Source organism: Prionailurus bengalensis, chromosome A3, assembly GCF_016509475.1.
Source record: "Prionailurus bengalensis isolate Pbe53 chromosome A3, Fcat_Pben_1.1_paternal_pri, whole genome shotgun sequence".
NCBI classification, from domain to species: domain Eukaryota; kingdom Metazoa; phylum Chordata; class Mammalia; order Carnivora; family Felidae; genus Prionailurus; species Prionailurus bengalensis.
In genome coordinates this window covers 79,064,371-79,084,815 of record NC_057354.1, presented here as the reverse complement: position 1 = coordinate 79,084,815, position 20,445 = coordinate 79,064,371, and the positions used below count along the sequence as shown (strand labels likewise).

Genomic DNA, 20,445 nt, shown 5'->3' with positions numbered 1-20,445 from the left:
TTATGGCTGAATAATATTCCATCATGTATATATAGCATTCTTTATCCATTCATCAATCAATGGGCATTTGGGATGTTTCCTTGTCTTGGCTATTGTAAATAATGCCACTATAAACATAGAGGTGGATGTGGATAGACATTTTTAGTAAGAGTTTGGGACCCATTGGTTATAAAATTAATTCAGTGGGTTAGAAAAGCATTTTCTTTAAAAAAAGAGAAAAAGAAAAGAAAAAGAAATGGAATGCAAAGGCATGGAATAGAGTAAACTGCATGTAGTAAGAACAGTGCTTTATGTATGTATGTATGTGTGCATATGTATGTATTGGTGGAGAAACGAGCTATTTCTTCTGTGAGTCATAGTCAAGTAAGTTAAGAAACATGGAGCTAGAGGTTTCTCAAAACAGCATCCCAGACCCCATGCTAGACCTAGCAAATCAGTGGGAATATGACCTGGAATCTACATTTTTAGCAAGTATGAAGTATATTTTTGAGAACCACTGCTGAAAATTATTTGGAGCCACTGAATTCCTATTGTTTTAGAAGGATATTTTTGCATGCAGAGTGTATAAACTGCTTGGAGGATATTAAGAACAGAGGCAGGAACACAAGTTTAGGGGCTATCAGCAACAGTCCAGCTATAAATGATATAAGTTTACATTCCTACAATGGTAGTGAGAAAAATGGAGAAGATGGTGGAGAAATGGTTAGGGTAGGTGACCAAAAGAGTTTTGCTGGAATAGCGAGGGGTTCATGAAGAGGAGCAGTGGAAGAGAAGGCAGGAAAGATATGCTGGAGCTACATGTGGAAGACTTTCAATTTAGGGCCATTTAGTTTTTAAACTTTTAAAGGAGCCATTTCAATGTTTTAATCAGAATAATATGCTAAAGCACTATTCTAAGAAGATTATTCTACTGGGGTGTGGGGGGAGGAGATTACTACAATTCAAATTGTGAGATGGTAGGTCCCTAAACTAAAGAGGGAGCAAAAGGGCTATGGGGAAGAAAGGGATGTTACAAAAAACTAAATAACAACCAAAAGCACAAATACTGTGAAGGCTCAACCGGCAGGGTTGATCCCTTCCCCAAATCTAAATCCACCTAGGCAGTGCAGTAGAGAGAGGATCGTGAGCCTGGTAGCCAGGCTACCTGTGTTCAAATCCCAGTACCATCACTTACCAACTATATGACCTTGAGAAAACTACTTAATTTTTCTATCCCTTCATTTCCTTATTTATAAAATGGAGATAACAACAATAATCCCTACCTCATAGGCTGTTATAAGAATTAAATGAAATAAGGGGTGCCTGGCTGGATGAGTCAGAAGAGCATGTGACTCTTCATCTTGGGGTTGTGAGTTCCAGCCCCACGTTGGGGGTAGAGATTATTTAAATAAATAAAGAAGTAAAGAAACTTTTAAAAATTAAAAAAGAAATTTAATGAAATAATATGTAACGCACTTATTTTGTACTAGGAACTACTCTGAGTGCTATATGAGTGTTATTAACATCATCCTGGTTCTGGATTGGTGTAAAAAAACAAAAACAAAAAAACCTAAAAAACGTCTAGAAGGCCCATCTACATTTTCCTTTTTTGCTTTTCCACTGGAGTCAGATCCAGACTTGAATTCCAGCTCTGCATTTGCTACACGACTTGGGAAAATTAAATAACCACAGCTTTGGAATTCTCTTCTGAAAAGTGCCATTACAATGATTAAGTAAATAGCATACATAGGCACCTAACATTTACTTCTTGACATACAAAAAGTACTTAATAAATGGTAGCTATTATTTATGATCTCCTTGTTTTGTGCTACATTTCCCTGTTTTTATACTACATCTAAACTTAGACGGACTCTTTAATTTATAAGTTTTGGCTTTTACTTGAGTAATGAAAATGAGCAGACTCTTGACCCAGAAATTTTCCACTTTTGAAAATTTATCCTAAGGAAATAATCACACAAGAACTCAAAGTATATATATTCAATGGAGTTGGGTTTTTTTTTTAATAAAATGAAAACCTAAACGCTCATTAACAGATGGCTAGATAAACAAATTATGGTCTGTCCAAACAATAGAGTACTCTGTTAAAAAGTAAAATAGATTCAAAGGTACTAACATGGAAAGATATTTAAGATCTATTCCTAAGTACAAAGAAAGAAGCAGTAGCAGCATAGCATGATTCCATTATATAAAAAAATATATATGTATATTTGTGTATATTCACTTATATTATTTATATATATTTATTTACTGTTTAGTGGATTTTGCTGGGGATGGCACTATCTGGAATAGTGCAACTGTAAGCACCCTGTATTATTTTAATAGGTAAATGACTACAGCATGCTAAATGTCGGCATCCTACCCTACAGTAGTCACCACTGTAAAAACTACGAGATGATAAGCTGCTAAACTAGGGAGACAGCTATGCATATATAAAGGAAATTCTAGAAAAATACACATCAAATTTACCAGTCGTCTCCTCTGATGAGGAAGGCTGAAGGGGACTTTTGCTTTTAGCATTATACTAAATAGTATGAAAAATAAAGACTAGGGAAAAGAGATGCAGACCTTATGATTCATACAAACACCACACTTGGCTATGAACATATTCCTTAACTTCACTTCATATCCCTTAAATTATTTTTATACATCCAGGAAAAACAAACAACCAACAATATAAGGATGTCTTTTTTTTTTTTAAGTTATTTATTTTGAAAGAAAGAGACAGAGTTCATGAAACCAGGAGTGCCAGAGAGAGAGAGCACCTCCTGGGCGAGAGAGAAAGAGAGAGAGAGAGAGAGAGAGAGAGAGAGAGGGAATCCCACGGGGCTCGATCTGAGCCAGAACCAAGAGTTGGGCGCTTAACCAACTGAGCTACCCAGATGCCCCAACAATATCAGGATGTCTTAAATATGACAGAGAAATGTATTCTTTGAAAATTTTATAGTCGTTCAATTCCTGAATTATGCTTATTTAAGTAGCTGCAGAAGACTTACAATGGAGACTAACTGTAGTGTAGGATGCCAGCATTTATCTATCCAAACAACACAGAGTGCTTATAATTGCCAGGCATTACACCGCATCACTCCATCCCTAACAAAACCTACTAACCAGTAAATATCTAGCCTTATACATAAATACACTAATGAAAATATTTTGTATAGCTTCTACTATTTCTATACATCTTCTTCCACACTGGGATTATATCTTATAACCACAGTGCCTATTTAACATTCAGAAAAGGTAATGTATACTATCTGCTGGGGTGGCAAAAGGAAGGCCACATTCAAAAAGAATCAGAACATTTTTGAGGTTTTCTGATAGAAAACAATGGCACTTTCCACTGATACCAGAAAGCCCTGTCTGCCAAAGAATTTTTTTTTTTCCAACACTATGAAAGATTTTAAATATTCTTCATTCTTCAGATACAGGTATACGCTAACAAGTAGAAAAGTGAACATGGAACTTAAGGTAGCTCTTAAAGCATAGGTTTGAGATACAAATAGAATTCACTAACACAAATAGGTCAATACCCAAATAACAGAAATGATTATACCAAGCATACTTACCATTGAAAGGATTGATTCCTGCCCTTATTCTTGATATAATAGCTTCTTTTACTTCTTTTTTCTTTACACATCGAATACCCAAATTTTGAAAACTAGAAGGAAAACAGAACTTTCAAACTGCTTTACAGTTAAATACAAAGACATATAAATGAGGTTTTACTGAAGGATACTGCAAAAATCAAGCATATATCCTATACCTATGTCAAATATACCAGAATAGATGAAGATTAACAGGAAAGTGACACCACAAAGCTAAAACTGACCTCCCGAACAAAAAAGTTGTAAAAAGATGTCCATAAGCTGAAGCCCACAGGTATGTTTTATTAAGCCCATAAAAGTGTCACCTACCTTAAATAAAAAAACAAATGCGCACAGTTAACAATCAAGTTAACTGAATATAAATATATGGATTTCTGGCTTCTCTTCAACATTCTAAAGGTCTGGCAACAGTAGACTGGCACAGAAACACCTGGCTAGAGCTGAGCACCTGCAGCCCCACTTATGCAGGGCTCTCCAATTTACTATAGTGCCTGCTAGTCCTCTTATCCCTGATCCATTCCACGGACATTTGATTTCTGAGCCCTGACTTCACTGCTAGTAGCAATGGAATATGTTTTATGCTATATTATATGAAGCTATAATAATCATTCATAAGAAAACACTGAAACATTTTAAATTAGAAAGTTGTTTAATGTGAATAATATTTAACAAAAGTTTTAAAATGTCATTTATGGAAAACTTCTCAATAGCTACAAATATTACTAATTTGCATATTGTAGCATAGATGGTGGAGGGGGGAACTCCCCTACCACCACCAGTCATACTTGTTCCCACATGGAAAAACCATGACATCATTAAAGCTGGGTGGGTGTGAATAAGGAAGCAAAACTTGGTTATAATAACATTACTATTTGTTCAAACTTCATAACAGCACTTTGCAACAGGAGGCTGCCTGCCTTGTTTGCCCTTCTCCATGCTCATGCTGTCTTATGTTCCTGCTCTTCACCTTCACCATACTTGTGATTTTGTTAGCACCTAAGATACCTTTGACATTTCTTTCCTCTGCTTCCAATAATTAAAAAATAAATCTGGAATACGTAATCCCTTCTCAAAACCCTGAAACCATAATCCTCTTCCTCAAAAGTATTCTACTTCTTTGAAAGATTCATAGCTTGGTTCTCATTTTTCTTTGACAAAAAATTTAATGAATGAAATTTTGGATTCTTACTCTGTACCAAAACTGTCTGGAAAGTTATGGGGACATACAATCCCTCCCCTCATGCAGCTCACAGTCTAGCGCAGGGGCTGACAAACTATTGCCCCCAGACCATATCTGGCCAGCCACCTGTTTTTGCAAACACAGATTTTTTGGAACACAGACAAGCCAATTTGTTTACATATTGTCTAGGCATGCTTTCATGCTACAAGAGAATTGAGCAGTTTCAACACAGACCATATGGCCTGCAAAGCCTAAACTATTTACTACCTGGCTCTTTACAGAGAAAGTTTGCTGACCTCTAGTCTAGTGAAGCAGATATAGAAGTATTAAATAATCACATGCAAAAGACAAATGCTGGGGCACCTGGGTGGCTCAGTCGGTTACGCATTCGACTTTGGCTCACGTCATGATCTCATGGTTCACGAGTTTGAGCCCTGCATCGGGCTCTGTGCTGACAGCTCCAAGCCTGGAGCCTGCTTCAGATTCTGTGTCTCCCTCTCTCTCTGTCCCTCCCTTCCTCACACTCTGTCTGTCTCTCTCTCTCAAAAATAAATAAAAATATTAAAAATAATAACAATGATAATAAAATAAAAAAACAAAAGACAAATGCTAAACTGAAATCCTAACAAATTTGATAAGGGGGACATACACTTTGTCATAGGAGCCTTTGATGGGAGAGACTTGATCAATTCTGGATGGACAAACAGGTTTATTGTATGAACTGATACTTAATATAAACAGAAATGAAGTAGGGGAAGAGAAAAGTGACTTCAGGCAGGAGGAACAGAACAAGCAAAGGTCCCTACAGAAGAGCATTGTAAACACAGCAAACTAAAGGAAGGCCTCTATGACTGGAGTATAAAGTTCAAGGAAAGCACAGTATAATGGCAGGCTACAAATACAAGGAGACCATGCAGACCTCACAGGCCAATAAGGAATGCTGTCCTTATTCCAAGAGCCACATAAAGCCATTAAAATATTTTAAATGGGGATTTGACATTCAGATTTGTATTTGAAAAGCTCACTCTGAATGAATTAACTTAACTTTTACAAAAGATCACTTTGGCTAAAGTGGAGAACAGACTTGGGGAGCAGGGGGGAGAGGGGGAGTACAAAAAGATGCAAGCAGACGAGTCAGGAGGCTATTCTGGCAGCTTACATTTAGACTACAGGTAGTGTGGTGGTGATGGAGGTCACTGAGGAAAGTGCATAGATTCAAGAACTATTTAAGAAATACTAGTTAATGCATTCAAAGTATGCATCTGTGGGAGGGGTGTCATGGATGATACCCAAGTTTGGGGCTTTTATAGCAACCACTGAGATAAGGCACATTGGAAGAAGCACTGAGAAAAAAGTATGATCATGGTACAATCACGGTCTTGGGAATACTCTATTTGAGGTATTTTGATATTTACAAGAATATGTCAAAAAGACAATGGGACTAAATACCATTCTCCACTGAAAGGAACCAGGGCTCCTTAGAAAAAAACTGATTTCAGAGCTGGGGCAAGAAAAGTACAAGTAAGTCTTGAACACTTTGCTGTGTCAGAAAGTAAAAAAAAAAGTGCTCAAAGAAAGATGGGAACATATCAAAAGGACATAGGAAACAGGCTGAAGGGGCTTGCATTGGTCAAATATGGGTCAACCCGAACATCAAAATAATAATGCCAATAATGGACTACAGTACAGTGTATATAAGAATCCATGGGGCTACAGTGCTATTTTTTTTTTTAATAGGAAAGGGGAAAAAGGGAAAGTTTTTCTTTACAATAGAATGCTGATTAACATCACCAATGGAAAACACTAATATCCCATGTCTCCTGAAGGGATATTTTGAGAACAACATAGCAGCACCTCTGTAGATTTCTCATCCAAATTGTTTCGGGTTAACATGAATGTATTATTCGTGTTACTAACATGAATATAAACCAGCAACCATTCAGACTAATCCACACTGAACACAATCTTCAAAACAGCCCAGACTCTTCAAAAATGTTAATGTCACGAAAGACCAAAAAAGACTGGGAAACTGTTCTGAATTAAGGGAGATTTTAATAATCATGACAACTTAAATAATCATGACAAGGGGCGCCTGGGTGGCGCAGTCGGTTAAGCGTCCGACTTCAGCCAGGTCATGATCTCCCGGTCCGTGAGTTCGAGCCCCGCGTCAGGCTCTGGGCTGATGGCTCGGAGCCTGGAGCCTGTTTCCGATTCTGTGTCTCCCTCTCTCTCTGCCCCTCCCCCGTTCATGCTCTGTCTCTCTCTGTCCCAAAAATAAATAAAAACGTTGAAAAAAAAAAAAATCATGACAAGTAAATACAATATGTGATCCTTAAACCTGGATTGGGGGGATAAACAGGACAGCCATAAAGGGCACTGTTGAACATAACCAAGATAGTCCAAAAATTTAACTGCCTGTAACTAAGATCGAGAAAAGCAGGAAGTAAAACAGGAGAGGTTATTTTCACAGAAATCAAGAAATAAGAATGTTCTAAGAAAGGAAGGGTCCACAGTGTAAAATGGCATTGGGAGGTCAAATAATATAAATAGGAAATATTTCTTGCCACATGTGTATTATTAATTATTTTTGGTTTATGTTGTTATTGTGAGAGGAATATTTTTAAGTATATTTTCTAGGAGTGCCAGGATGGCTCAGTCAGTTGAGCATCCGACTTCAGCTCAGGTCATGATCTCACAGTCTGTGAGTTCGAGCCCCGCATCGGGCTCTGTGCTGACAGCTTGCAGCCTGGAGCCTGCTTCAGATTCTGTGTCTCCCTCTCTCTCTGCCCCTCCCTTGCTCATGCTCTGTCTCTCTTTGTCTCAAAAATAAATAAAAACATTAAAAATAATAATAAATTTAAAGTACATTTTCTAAATAGTCACTACTAATACAGAAGGAGGCTAGTAACATTTTCCCTGTTGTAATTAGGTTCATTTTTTCACCAAAGGCAATATATGTTCATCACAAAAACGAACTATAGAATAAACACAAGTTAAAAGAAAAATAGAAAACCCCACAATCTTACCCACCAAGAGACAACTACTATTAATACCAAGTATATGTACACATACATTTTTTAAAAAAATATATATATTTTTTTTTAATTTTTTTTTTTTCAACGTTTATTTATTTTTGGGACAGAAAGAGACAGAGCATGAATGGGGGAGGGGCAGAGAGAGAGGGAGACACAGAATCGGAAACAGGCTCCAGGCTCTGAGCCATCAGCCCAGAGCCTGACGCAGGGCTCGAACTCACGGACCGCGAGATCGTGACCTGGCTGAAGTCGGACGCTTAACCGACTGCGCCACCCAGGCGCCCCTAAAAAAATATATTTTTAATCACATATTGTTTTAAAACCAATTTATCTTACATAGTGTGAATATCTTTCTATACAAAGAGATATTTGCAATGTTATATTTAATGCCTGGATGTACCAGTTTATTTAACTAGTCCCTTCCTGTTTATTACTTCAATTGCTTCAAACTTTTTACTTTCACTAACAAAGCTGCAATGAATATCACTATAGTTAAATTAAGCTTAATTGTTTCCTGAGGATAAACTCCTAGAAACAGAATTGCCGGTTCAAGAGACATTCATATTTTTCAGGTTTTTCCTATGTTAAAGTGCATCCCAGAAGGATTTTATTAATTTGTACTCTCACCAACATGATAATGGACCCATCTTGTGGCAGCCTCACCAACACCAAAGTATTAAATGATTTTTTTTATCTTAGAATTACTATTGTATGTTACTTTTATAACCTGTCTTTTTCTAAATAATAATTCCAGTTTTCCAGTTGATTTTCTCATATTTGGTGATTTTTAACTATTAATGAAAGGACAAAGTAACATATATGAAAGAAAACCTTTCATAAATTGTTCAAACTAAGAAAGAAAATCACAGCATGAAATAATTTTATGTATACCTTCAGTAACAATAAGTATTCCTGCTACCATCATGGGCTGTCCACTAGTAAAGAATAAAAGGGTGGTTCTAAGCAAATGGTAAGAAAATTTAAAGGTACACTATAGTAAGTAAAAGTAGAATGAGAAGTTACTCTATTCTGCTAAAAAATAACAGATGTACATGCATAGTAAACAGAGCATCCTATGCTTATCCTATTCCTAAAGAGATCTGTGACTGTGTACTTACAACAAGGGTCTGCGTTCTTGTCCAAACTCTGCTTCATAGTAGCCATCTCGGCAGTCTTTTCCTACTAAATCATGAGGATGAGGTTTATATGGGTCGTTCTTTGTTACTAATGTAATTCTCACTTTTCCCTTTCCATAATAGTTCATAATCTGAAAAAGGGGGAAATTAAAGATATAATCCATAAATTTATCTCATTAAGAATTGATCTACTAAATGAGAGTTGAATATATATAATGCAGTTAGCACCAGATAAATAAAGTCCAGTTGACTGGCAAATGCAGTTTCGATGAAACTTTCCAGAGAATACCAGAAGGGAAGAATTTACCTCTCAGTTCTTTGGAGTACTATTTTCTGCATTAATTTCAATTGGTCACATAATCTGATTCTGCCCATATTCCTTTTAAAACAAGTTATACCGTAATATTATCATGGAGCATGAGAAAACACCTGAATGTTGGGCCACTGAATGCCAGGCTTTTCTGTTCACTGTCATACCATAAATACCCCTTCAAAGTATATATTTAAGCCACAGTAGAAATGACAGCACATTGTGAAGAAACTGGGTCTTTAATGTAATTGCTATAGCTAAAATATGAAGCAATTAAGAGTTAGGTACACACAGGAAAATGGTCTATTACCTGGATAGATGGGTATGTTCGGTTGTTGTCTGTGCTGTGCTCCCCTGGAATGCTGCCTGCTGACCGCCCTTCACATTTGTATCTAAAACGCATTCCCCTCTGCCTGGGCTGTTCAATTATCTCTATACATGGGTTATACCCACCTGGAAATTTGAAAAAGAGGGAGAGTGAAATTAGAATAGCAGTAATAATGGATTTAACCATTTTGTTTCTTTCAAAACAGCAGACTAAAAATTTTTCCCTCCCAATATTAAAGTTGAAATGCAATTACCCAAGGTTGAATGGTAAAGGCACCTTCTTCTCCCACTCATAATTAACATAATGCTAACACAAATCACTCAAATCATATTTATTAGGTAGCACTCTACCATTTAATATCTACAGCTATGCCAGTGTGAAGTTCTGAGATACCCACTTCAGAGATATCCACTTCTCATATGAGAACAAGTAGAAGGGTTTCCTTCAAGATTCCCACAGAAGGGTCAAGAAGATAGTCTTCAGAAGTGCAATATCATACTCCAAAAGTGAGTTTAACTGCTTGATTTTGCATTAGACTCTTACCAGTACTAAAAGACGGCTAATTGAAAATGAAAATACAGGGGCACCTGGGTGGCTCTGTCGGTTAAGCGTCCAACTTCAGCTCCGGTCATGATCTCACGGTTTTGAGTTCCAGCCCCATGTTGGACTCTGTGCTGACAGCTGAGAGCCTAGAGCCTGCTTTGAATGCTGTGTCTCCTTCTCTCTCTCTCCCCTCACCCCCACACGCTCACTCACTCTTGCTCTCTCTCAAAAATTAACATTAAAAAGAAAGAAAAATAAGAAACTGAAAATGCATTTAAATCCTTGCAGAAGGATATGTTTTTTAAATATCTCCATTGGAATCTTAAAGGATTGATACATAGTACATCCAAACAAATTCCAGAAGTGATTTTAAGCTCACCACAATTTTCAATCAGTTCCATCTAAACCTTTACTAAAGTATGAGACACAACAGAGGAAAAGAAAATAATTACTTACTTTCTATAAAAATGTCATTTAAAACATGCAACTTTATGCTGACTGAAAGAAACCAGACCAAAAGAGCACATACTGTAGGATTCCATTTATATAAAACTCTAGAATATATGAACTAACTATAATCAAAGAAAGCAGAACACTGATCACCTAAGAACAGGGGTGTGGAGTGGATGAGGAAACTTGGGGGATGATGGATATGTTAATTATCTTGACTGTGATCATGATTCTTAGAGTCGTATTTCTTTTTTAATTTTTTTTTTTTCTTTCAACGTTTATTTATTTTTGGGACAGAGAGAGACAGAGCATGAACGGGGGAGGGGCAGAGAGAGAGGGAGACACAGAATCGGAAACAGGCTCCAGGCTCTGAGCCATCAGCCCAGAGCCTGACACGGGGCTCGAACTCCCAGACCGTGAGATCGTGACCTGGCTGAAGTCGGACGCTTAACTGACTGCACCACCCAGGCGCCCCTAGAGTCGTATTTCTATGTCAAAAGTTATCAAACTGCATACTTCAAACATGTGTAATTTATCATACATTAATTATATGTCAATAGAGCTGCCCTAGAACACGTGCATGTTTGTTTACCCCCTCTTATGATCCATATTGTGGAAATGAAAGCTCAGTGGAGACACTCAAGTGTGCTTACAAGTAGGGTACTTAGCAATGTGTCTTTACTTCAGGGAGGTAAAGACGTCTTCCATTAAAAAAAATTCTCTCAATCAGCTTACTGACTTTTAAATTCCCACAATTAGATAATCAATTTCTTTGACTAAAGACTTATCTTCTGTTAGAATGCAAGAAAACTCTTCAAAAGGGTAACACAATGGGTCTTCCCAGTACAGTATGAGGAAGAGGTCTTGTGAGTCCTACTTAGTCCTATCTTAATAGCAAACACACTGGAAATGTTGTATCTTGTAAGTCTCCTACTCTATAAAATGTGAATAATAATAACAGCACCTACTTCATTGGGTTGTTGTGAGGATTAGAGGTAATGTGTGTTCGATTCTTACCAAGTAACACACCTATAAGAAATACTCAATACATGTTGTCTACTATTATTAATTTCAAATGCTTTCTTGAAAACAATGATTTTATAGTGATACCATGATATTATAACAACTGGTACTTTCAAGACTTTAGAAAACAATGAGGCGGGGCGCCTGGGTGGCTCAGTCGGTTAAGCAGCCGACTTCCGCTCGGGTCATGATCTCACGGTCCGTGAGTTCGAGCCCCGCGTTGGGCTCTGTGCTGACAGCTCAGAGTCTGGAGCCTGTTTCAGATTCTGTGTCTCCCTCTCTCTGACCCTCCCCCGTTCATGCTCTGTCTCTGTCTCAAAAATAAACATTAAAAAAAAACTTAAAAAAAAAATGAGGCAAACAACACAAATTATTAGACTATAGGAGAGTCCAACAAAACAAAATTTTCTTTATGCTAACAAATTGTGCATAAAATGACAGTAAGAGCAAAAGAGTCAGACATGCCTGTGTTAAAGGAAAAAGAACTAATGAAGCAAAAGGGTGGAGAGAGCAGAGGGGGAAGGGAGAAAGGTAGGCATTCAGCAGGGAGTCCAAAGTCGTGGCAGCACAGAAAAGAAAGTTTAAGAATCACCAATATAACCATAATGAACGTGTAATACACTTTCACCTTTAGAACCAAATGCCAGAGTACACTGGGGATTTGGATTTCCTTCTGAGTGACAAAGAATCAATGAATGGTTTTGTGCAGGGGAACCATATGATCAGACTGACATTTTAGAGTAAGAATTCTGATGGCAGTGGACAGATTGGAAAGAAAGGAGAAAGCATGATGATCAGTTCAGAGGCTGTTATGCTACTGTGCCCAATGATGAGGGCATGTCTGACATATGGTCGTGATAACAAGGATGAAGGATTATTGAAAACATAAAATTAACACTCCTTGGTGACTGAACATTAGGGTTAAGAGCAAGTAAAGAATCACTGAGGCTCCACAGTTTCTACTTTGGGTTACTGAATGAAGTGTTAATGTTACCTTTAATTAATTGGTTGGTTCAGACTCCTGTTTGAATTTACTACCTATTTGTTTAGGCAAAAGACAAAGAGCCAGGGAAAACGGACTTTAACCTAATCTTGTTCCTAACACTTATTTCAATTTTACTGAAAAATGTAAGGCATGCAGATGAGTGTTTCAACTTCACATATTTCAAATAACTCAAATTCACATTTCAGTTTCAAATATTTCATATCCTTCTATATTATTGAAGGAGTATTTGAAAATAAAGTACATTTTCCTCTCAATACTCAACAATATTTTAAAGTGATATATAAAATAATTTATGTGGTTGAACTAAAGGTCAAATAAATCCCTGCCCACTATTTATTTAAAGGTGGTTGGTGGGAAGTTGATATAGAATTACATCATTAATGGTAAGTGGCTAACTTTTGGGAGATGAGTGTGAGTAAAAGTGCTAGTTAGGCTCATAGTGATTTTTCAAATATTTCATTGGTTACGCAACACTACCTTAAAGTAGAAAGCGTTTTTGAAAAAAGGCTATAGACAAGAGCAGTTGCTGAAAGATTAAAATAATTTTTAAAAATGTGAAATTATAAAAATGAAAAATACTAGTTATCATATAACATCAAGTACTTAAAACCCTTTGAAATCCATTCTTCCTATTGAAGAAGCTCTTTATTGGTTAAAAAAAAAAAAAAAAGTCTCATGAGCAACCAACAGTTTATTAGAATATTCTACATTCCCCCAGCTGGAAATAATCTCTCCCTCCTCTAATTTGCCATAGTATTTTGTTTATGACAATTATTCCAAATTACTATAATTAAGGGGAGACTCACTGTTTTATTTCTTCTTGAAAAAAAGCAACTTGTTTTATTTCATCAAGTTACTGGTCTTATTTCTTTTCAAGCTACTTGAAGGCAAGAATTGTGACGTATTCAGCAGTGCCTTATACACTGATATTCGGTAAACATCTGGAGAATGAATAACTGAAAATCTAAAAATCTTTTTGTTCGTGTAAGTTACACAAACATTGAAGGATCATACTGATGATCCTTCAGTAGGTTTCCCTACTAAGGAAAAAAACCAGTGCTTTGTGGGTACCAGAACTGCTACACTTTTCTAATCTTCATACTTATTTACAGTCTAATTTATCTGTATTTATGATTTAAAACTACTTCCCAACTATAAATCACTTATATCACGCATCAGTACAGTGTACCAGTTATTTCCTTCCTCAGTGCTCTGTCTTAAAATGCCACTCTCCTGAAAAAAGTGCTGAAATGTAGTCATCTACGGAGTGGAAGAAGGTAAAATATCAATGAGGGAATTGTAGGGAAAATAAGTACTCTCAACTAAGATTATCTCAAATCACTACAGTTTTGAAAAGTTGAAATTTCTTTTAAGTAGTTCTTGATTACTGCACTTTTCTTTAACCAATACTATACAAAAGCTAGGGTTGACCCCTGCATTTTGAACAATATTGTAAAACATCTGAAATATAGCCAAAATATTTGCAAGATATATTCATGGTTTTTTTTGCACTTAGGCAAAAAAAAGGGTGCTATTTGAGTTTTTAAGATAAAAAAAAAATTACATTGTGGGGTGCCTAAGTAGGTCAGTCAGTTAAGTGGCCAGTCCTGATTTCACCTCAGGTCATGATCTCATGGTTCGTGGGTTCAAGTCCCTCATGGGGTCCTGCGCCGGCAGCAAGGAGCCTGCTTGAAATTCTGTCTTCTTCTCTCTCTCTGCCCCTCCCCCACTTGCACACACACTCTCTCAAAAATAAATTAACTTAAAAAAATTTTTTTAAATTACATTGAAATAAAAGTTAAAAATGGAGCTTTAATTGTCAGAAATAGACACCTTAACTAAAACCTTATAGCCAGCACTGGGAACCAGTGTTAATTGTTCAGTAAAAAGTTAACTACAGTAATTATAACACTGTTTTAAAGTACTCTTATATATATTCTTATTTGATCCTCTCAACTTTAATCATCATAAAAACAGAACAGGAATTATTATCCCATTTTATAGATGCTAAAGCTCAACATTATGAAGTTAAAAGAAATTATAAATGACATTAGCAAATATGATAGCTGGGATCCCAATGGATCAAATTAAAAAACAAACAAACAAAAAAACCCAAGCATAAAAACCACTGGGGGTAAAGTCACAATAACTGATTACAGCAAATAACCTAAAATAAATGCAACTTAATTTAAGAATTAATTTAATAATGCATCTTGGTATAGGGAAGTCAGTATTTAGATCCAATGAAATTCCTGGAACAGAGTTCAGAGTGGGGGTATGTATCAGAATTACCTAGGAAGCTTTTTCAAAAAACATACACGCCCTGATCCCACCTGTGATCTGAATAGAAACAGAAATCTTTAAAGCCCCAACATATTTCTGAAAAAGCCTTCCAAACCATTCTAACACACTACTGATTAAGAACCACTGCCCTAAAACATAAAGAAGCAGAAACAATGCACATATCTAGAGAGCAGTCCAAAAATTCATATACAAGTATGAGCTGGGTGATAGACAAACTAGGCAGAGGAATTCTGACAACTTCTAAGTCTTCTTTCTCTCCCAGTCTAAGAAGCTTAGCCAAATATAAGCAAGGGAAAAAGGCATTATGATGGGATGGTCTCCAATCACAGCGATCTATTTAAAAGGTAAACTGTTTGCAAAACTCGTAAGTTTTCGTAAGACTCGTTACAATACAGCAAGCAAATGATAACACACTAAAATGTCAACACCACAGCTGAGAATAACTGACTACAGACCGCATCTCTCTTACAGAAGTAATGGATAACAGACTGCCTGAGAGTCAAAGGAGGAAATGGAGCTAACAATATACACTTTTCTAAATATCACCTTCACTCACTTTGGAGAAAAAGAAAAGATTTGTCATTCCTCAAACCTAGGAACCCAACTGAATTGTGGTGATAATCTTCTCTACCTTAAGACACACGTGAGCTTTTCCGTTTCTTCCTAATTATGATCAAAATTTAGAGTTACCATTTCTCACATAGAATGGCATTCAGTTAACAAAGGGGCAAAGAAAACTTAAGCCTATTCCCACAGGATAGAAAGAGAATAACACAGAAGGTGCAAAAGAAATCAAATGAAGGATAAGTTATATCAATCATTAGCAAAAGGACAGTTTATCTACTAAGAAATTTTTTATTTACTTTCTTTTCAGAATGTTCAGTATCATTTAAGTGGACAACAGAGAAAAGATACACTGCCTCCAAACATCACTGTTAAATTCTTCTCCCCTAGTTTAAAAATACAGAAAACCATTTCAAATTGTTTAAAAGTAAATGGGTAGTCTTATATATTCTTGAAAGACTATTTTCTATCTAGCATCTGTTCTAGCCTATTATTGTAAGTTTTTAAGGTTTCACAGAATTCTAGAATGTCAGGATACTCAAACTATCTCTAGAAAGTCCCATTTCCTAGAGGTCTGGGTCCCCAAACAGCTCCACTACATAAGAAAACTAACACTGATGGGTATTTATGGGTTCCTAAAAACAAGCCTTTATAATTATTATTCTCTCATTTTTATCTCACAGAGTAGCAGAACTGGAATAAAACCAGCTTCATTATGGGCTAAAGTCCAGATTTATTCCAATATCTGAGGCTGACTCGGAAATGGGCCTTAAGAATCCAAGTAAGGAAAGTTTTGGATGTGTATTTGACTGATGTATGCAGCATAAGGTAAATAAAAGATGTAAGAGTTGTAAGTGCTAGAGATTTCACTGTGTTGGGGGGCGGGGAGGATTTCGAAAAAAATTTTAGCTTCTGGGATGAAAAAGTAGAGAAATATTTAAAATCTGTCCCAGATTACTCAGGTATTTAACTAAATTGAAAATAAATGGCAATACCAAATCACCTGTCTTGATTAAGACTGCCAGATTTAGGGGCACCTAGGTGACTCAATCAGTTAAGCGACTGACTCTTCGTTTCCGCTCAGGTCATGATCTCACAGTATGTGGGATCAAACCCCACGGATGGGCTCTGTGCTGACAGCACTGAGCCTGCTTGGGATTTCTGTATCTTCACTCTCTGCCCCTTACACCGCTTGTGCGCGCATGCTCTTTTTCAAAATAAATAAATAAATAAATATATTTTTTTAAAAAGCCTGCCAAATTTAAAACTAAACATTACAGGATGCCAATTTTAAAAAGTATTAAACAAATATTGACTGGTTTTTAGTATAAGTATGTCCCATGCAAGTATTTGGGACATACTTGTGTCCCAAGTATTTGGGTCATGTGCCTACAAACACAATCCTTTGCAGAGAACGCAGATGAGAGAAGGACAGGACAAAAGGAAATGCTGAGCCTCCTAAGTTGTATTTGGGAAAGATACTACACACACCACAGATGGTACCAATTATGATTCATCATGATTCCTCCCTAGCCATTTCACTCACTCAGTGCCTTCACTCTATCATACCACTTCATTCTGTCAGCACCTTCATTCTTTCATACCACTATTGTCTCTACGTTTTCATGGGTGGCAAGTCTGAAACAGCCTTTGTGTTTACAGTGTGCAGTCTTCTACTTAAAAAAGTCATTTGCTTTAGTTGCCAATTCCAGCTTCCAGCTTTATCGTTAAAGATTAAGTTGCATCATACCTACACTGATTTTTTTCCCCTTACTCAAGAGAAATACTTATAGTTCTCTTGAAACTCACACCACAGAGTTGGAAGTATTGTGGCTTACAAAAACAACTTCTTCATGTACTTCCTATTGTATGACACAACAGAACTATACTTAAGAAAACTGTGAATAAAAATCAATTATCTAAATATTAAAACATATTTTACCAAAGACAGTACTGCTTATTAGGAAACAGACCTAGGTGTGCATAAGAGCATTCCGTACTTTCTACTGGAACAATGAGAAGCCTTAGGTTCAGACATAAAATAGCTAATTTTGCTTATGTTAAGCAAAACAGAATCATAAATATACAAGAGTAATGACTGCCTACGCATACCCTAAGTGGACAAGGAACATTCTTCTTAGCAATACCTGTTCTAATTAATTGTGCCAAAAGACAGAAAAATCAACGTGTTAAAAACACGCAAACAAACAAACAAACAAGCAATAAAGACAACTTAATAGAACCTGATCTGTGAAATCCTAAATAATTAATTTGGTAATTTACCTGAACAAAATTTAGAATCATAAACATATCAAAGTCCCAGTTACTCATGGTACTTATATAATTTTGCCTATGAGATTATGATCTCCTACTTTTACGTGATACAGATAACATATGCAACTACCCATACCTATTTACATATGACATCCGGTGAGAAATAAAGACATGGTCTAAAGTGCTTGGTAATCAATAAAAATACTTTTTGAGGTTCCAATACTACCTTACTACAAATAATCTAAACTAAACAAAGATAAACTAAGCAAAAATTTTTCTCCTATTACTCTTTCGGTTCAATTACTGTTTCAAAACAGGAAAAGAATTTGTAATTATTGCATCTTTTTCTCCAAGGCCTTTACAGGTGATTAAGGAAAATATACCCAGACTCCTTTTTAAAAATTTCCTTGGCAGTTTTCAAACAACTGAATTCCAATTTAAATAACTTGTTATATTTTATTTTTATTTATTTACTTAATTTATTTATTTTTGAGAGAAAGAGTACTAGTGAGGGGAGGAGCAGAGGGAGAGAGGGAGACACAGAATTCGAAGCAGGTTTCAGGCTCTGAAATGTCAGCACAGAGCCCAACGAGGGGCTAGAACCCACCAACCGTGAGATCATGACCTGAGCGGAAGTTGGACGCTTAGCCAACTGAGTCATCCAGGCACCCCAAATAACTTGTTATATTTTAAATAGTCCCATTTTAATGCAACTCCAGAAAAGGCAAAAAACAAAAAACAAAAAAACAGAAAACAAACGAAAACAAAAAAAGAGATAACTGCTCTACAGCTTTCTATTCCTTTAAATTTCTTCCCCTTCAATTTAGGGAATCAGCTCTCACAACAGCACAAAATACAGTGCCATTAAACAAATTCAAATTGTATCGTCTTCCTGAATGCTGTGGGGCTTACGCTACCCTCTGTGTAAATGGTTCTTTTCTCCCTTGTAAAGTAATTAGAAGTATTGTATTCAAGCCACATATTAACGAATTTTGTGTAAGTTGACAGCAGTCTGACCTTTTTTATTTATAATGCTCACCTTTACTACTTTCACACAAAATCTTTCTGGTAACCAATAATAAATTAGCCAAATATTTCAGATCATCTTTGCATTTTCATTCTAAATGTGCTTTGAAGTTATAAATTTACAAAATTATCTTAAAGTTTGGGGTCACTGAAGTGGGTAAAGAGAAAGTTGAAATATTTTAAACTACACTTGTATTCTCACATGAAAACCACAGACAAAGTGAAATCAAATGTCATGTGAACCACCCCAATTTCCTTTTCGGCCTACAGCAGTAGCTATGGCATTGTTCTGCTCAACCCTTAAAAAAAATCCTTTAATGCTTTCTACTTCCTCTTCTCTGCTAGATATCAACCTTCTGAGGGTCACTGAATCAGGGACTTGGGAGGACGCGGGTCAAGCAAAAACAAGGTCCCCTCTTCTGCCACTTAGTACAGCGCTAACTTAATACTATCGATAAGGCCTCCCAGCCTTGCTCAAGCTGCTCCCTCTGCCGGGAAACGTCCTCATGAACCTTGCCAGCATCCTGTAAAGGTCCAACTGGAACAATCTACTCGATTTACTTCCCTTTAGGTTACAAACAGATCTAAACCACGGCTACTTGAGGGAATACTTGAGACTCCCTCCCCTGTCCTCTAACCTGTTTTTTGATAAAGCCGTTTCCCTCCAAAGCAAGAAATGGACGCATCTATTAACTGAAAATCAGTTTCTACATTAGTGATGCACAGTTTTCATTCCTGCTCCTATTTTAAAAGCACCGGTGTTTTAATACTCCTTTCCAATAAAGAAAAAAAATGACTTTTCCGTAAAACAGAAAGTACGCGCTTTAGAGTAGAAACTATCCACTTTGTTCAAGCAACGTTTCCACTTAAAAGCTGTTGGGATACCACTGGTGACTTTTAAAGCCGCACCACATTTTGTACAACTGTCAACACATCAGTGATCACCTCTCGGCACTTGATGAAATTAAACTTTAAAAAAAAAGTAGCGCACTCCTGAGGTCTGAAGCTTCTTCATTCCTGTTCTAAAATATAACACCACCATTTCGACATAAAACAACTTCTAAATACGAGAACTATCCGTCCTCCTTTATTTAGGTAATTGTTACTTCCCTAATCCTAAAAATCAAATCGTTGGCATCAAATTACAGAGCGTGACTTTGATTTCGCACGCAAACCTTGAACCGGGGAACTTGTTAAAGGCTGACAATTTGCCAGATGAGACGATTTTAAAGACATAACGCGCACAACCAAAACTGGGACCCCCGAAACTCGGACGTCCGGAGGAGCTCCTTCCCCCGGTCCGGACCCGCGCCTGGAACACTCACCGGAGGCCATGGCTCCGCTCACCGCGCCGCCCGCTCCAAGCGTCCAGACCCGAGACCTCCGCGATCAGCCCGCGTCGGTCCGGCGGCCGACGGACTCTGCCGACCGGACCCCCTGTTCCCCTGATCACCCCCCGGGGCCTCCTCCTCCTTCCCGCCCTCCTCGGAGTTTGCGGCTTACACCTTCCCACCCCCTTAATTCTCGCGTTGCGATCACCCAGAGTCGCCCGATAGCCAGGGGTAGGGGGCGGAGCGCCGCCAGAGCCCCAGGCCGGCCAGGCCGAGGGGCGGGCAGCTAGTAGAGGGGATTTCCCGCGGCTGACGTAGACCCCCCCCCCA

At 37.3% G+C, this 20,445-nt stretch overlaps 1 protein-coding gene across 1 annotated transcript in view; it reads right to left on the bottom strand.

The window, feature by feature from the left end:
• Nucleotides 1-20,398, bottom strand: part of REL (REL proto-oncogene, NF-kB subunit) — a 37,757-nt gene extending 17,359 nt beyond the window's left edge. The window contains exons 1-4 of the mRNA XM_043603450.1: nucleotides 20,110-20,398; nucleotides 9,577-9,719; nucleotides 8,939-9,087; nucleotides 3,567-3,658 (exon numbers count right to left, since the gene is read on the bottom strand). Of these exons, the coding sequence (XP_043459385.1) occupies nucleotides 3,567-3,658; nucleotides 8,939-9,087; nucleotides 9,577-9,719; nucleotides 20,110-20,119 (394 nt within the window). The 5' untranslated portion in view covers nucleotides 20,120-20,398. The remainder of the gene's footprint in view (nucleotides 1-3,566; nucleotides 3,659-8,938; nucleotides 9,088-9,576; nucleotides 9,720-20,109) is intronic.
• Between the last annotated feature and the right edge of the window lie 47 nt (nucleotides 20,399-20,445).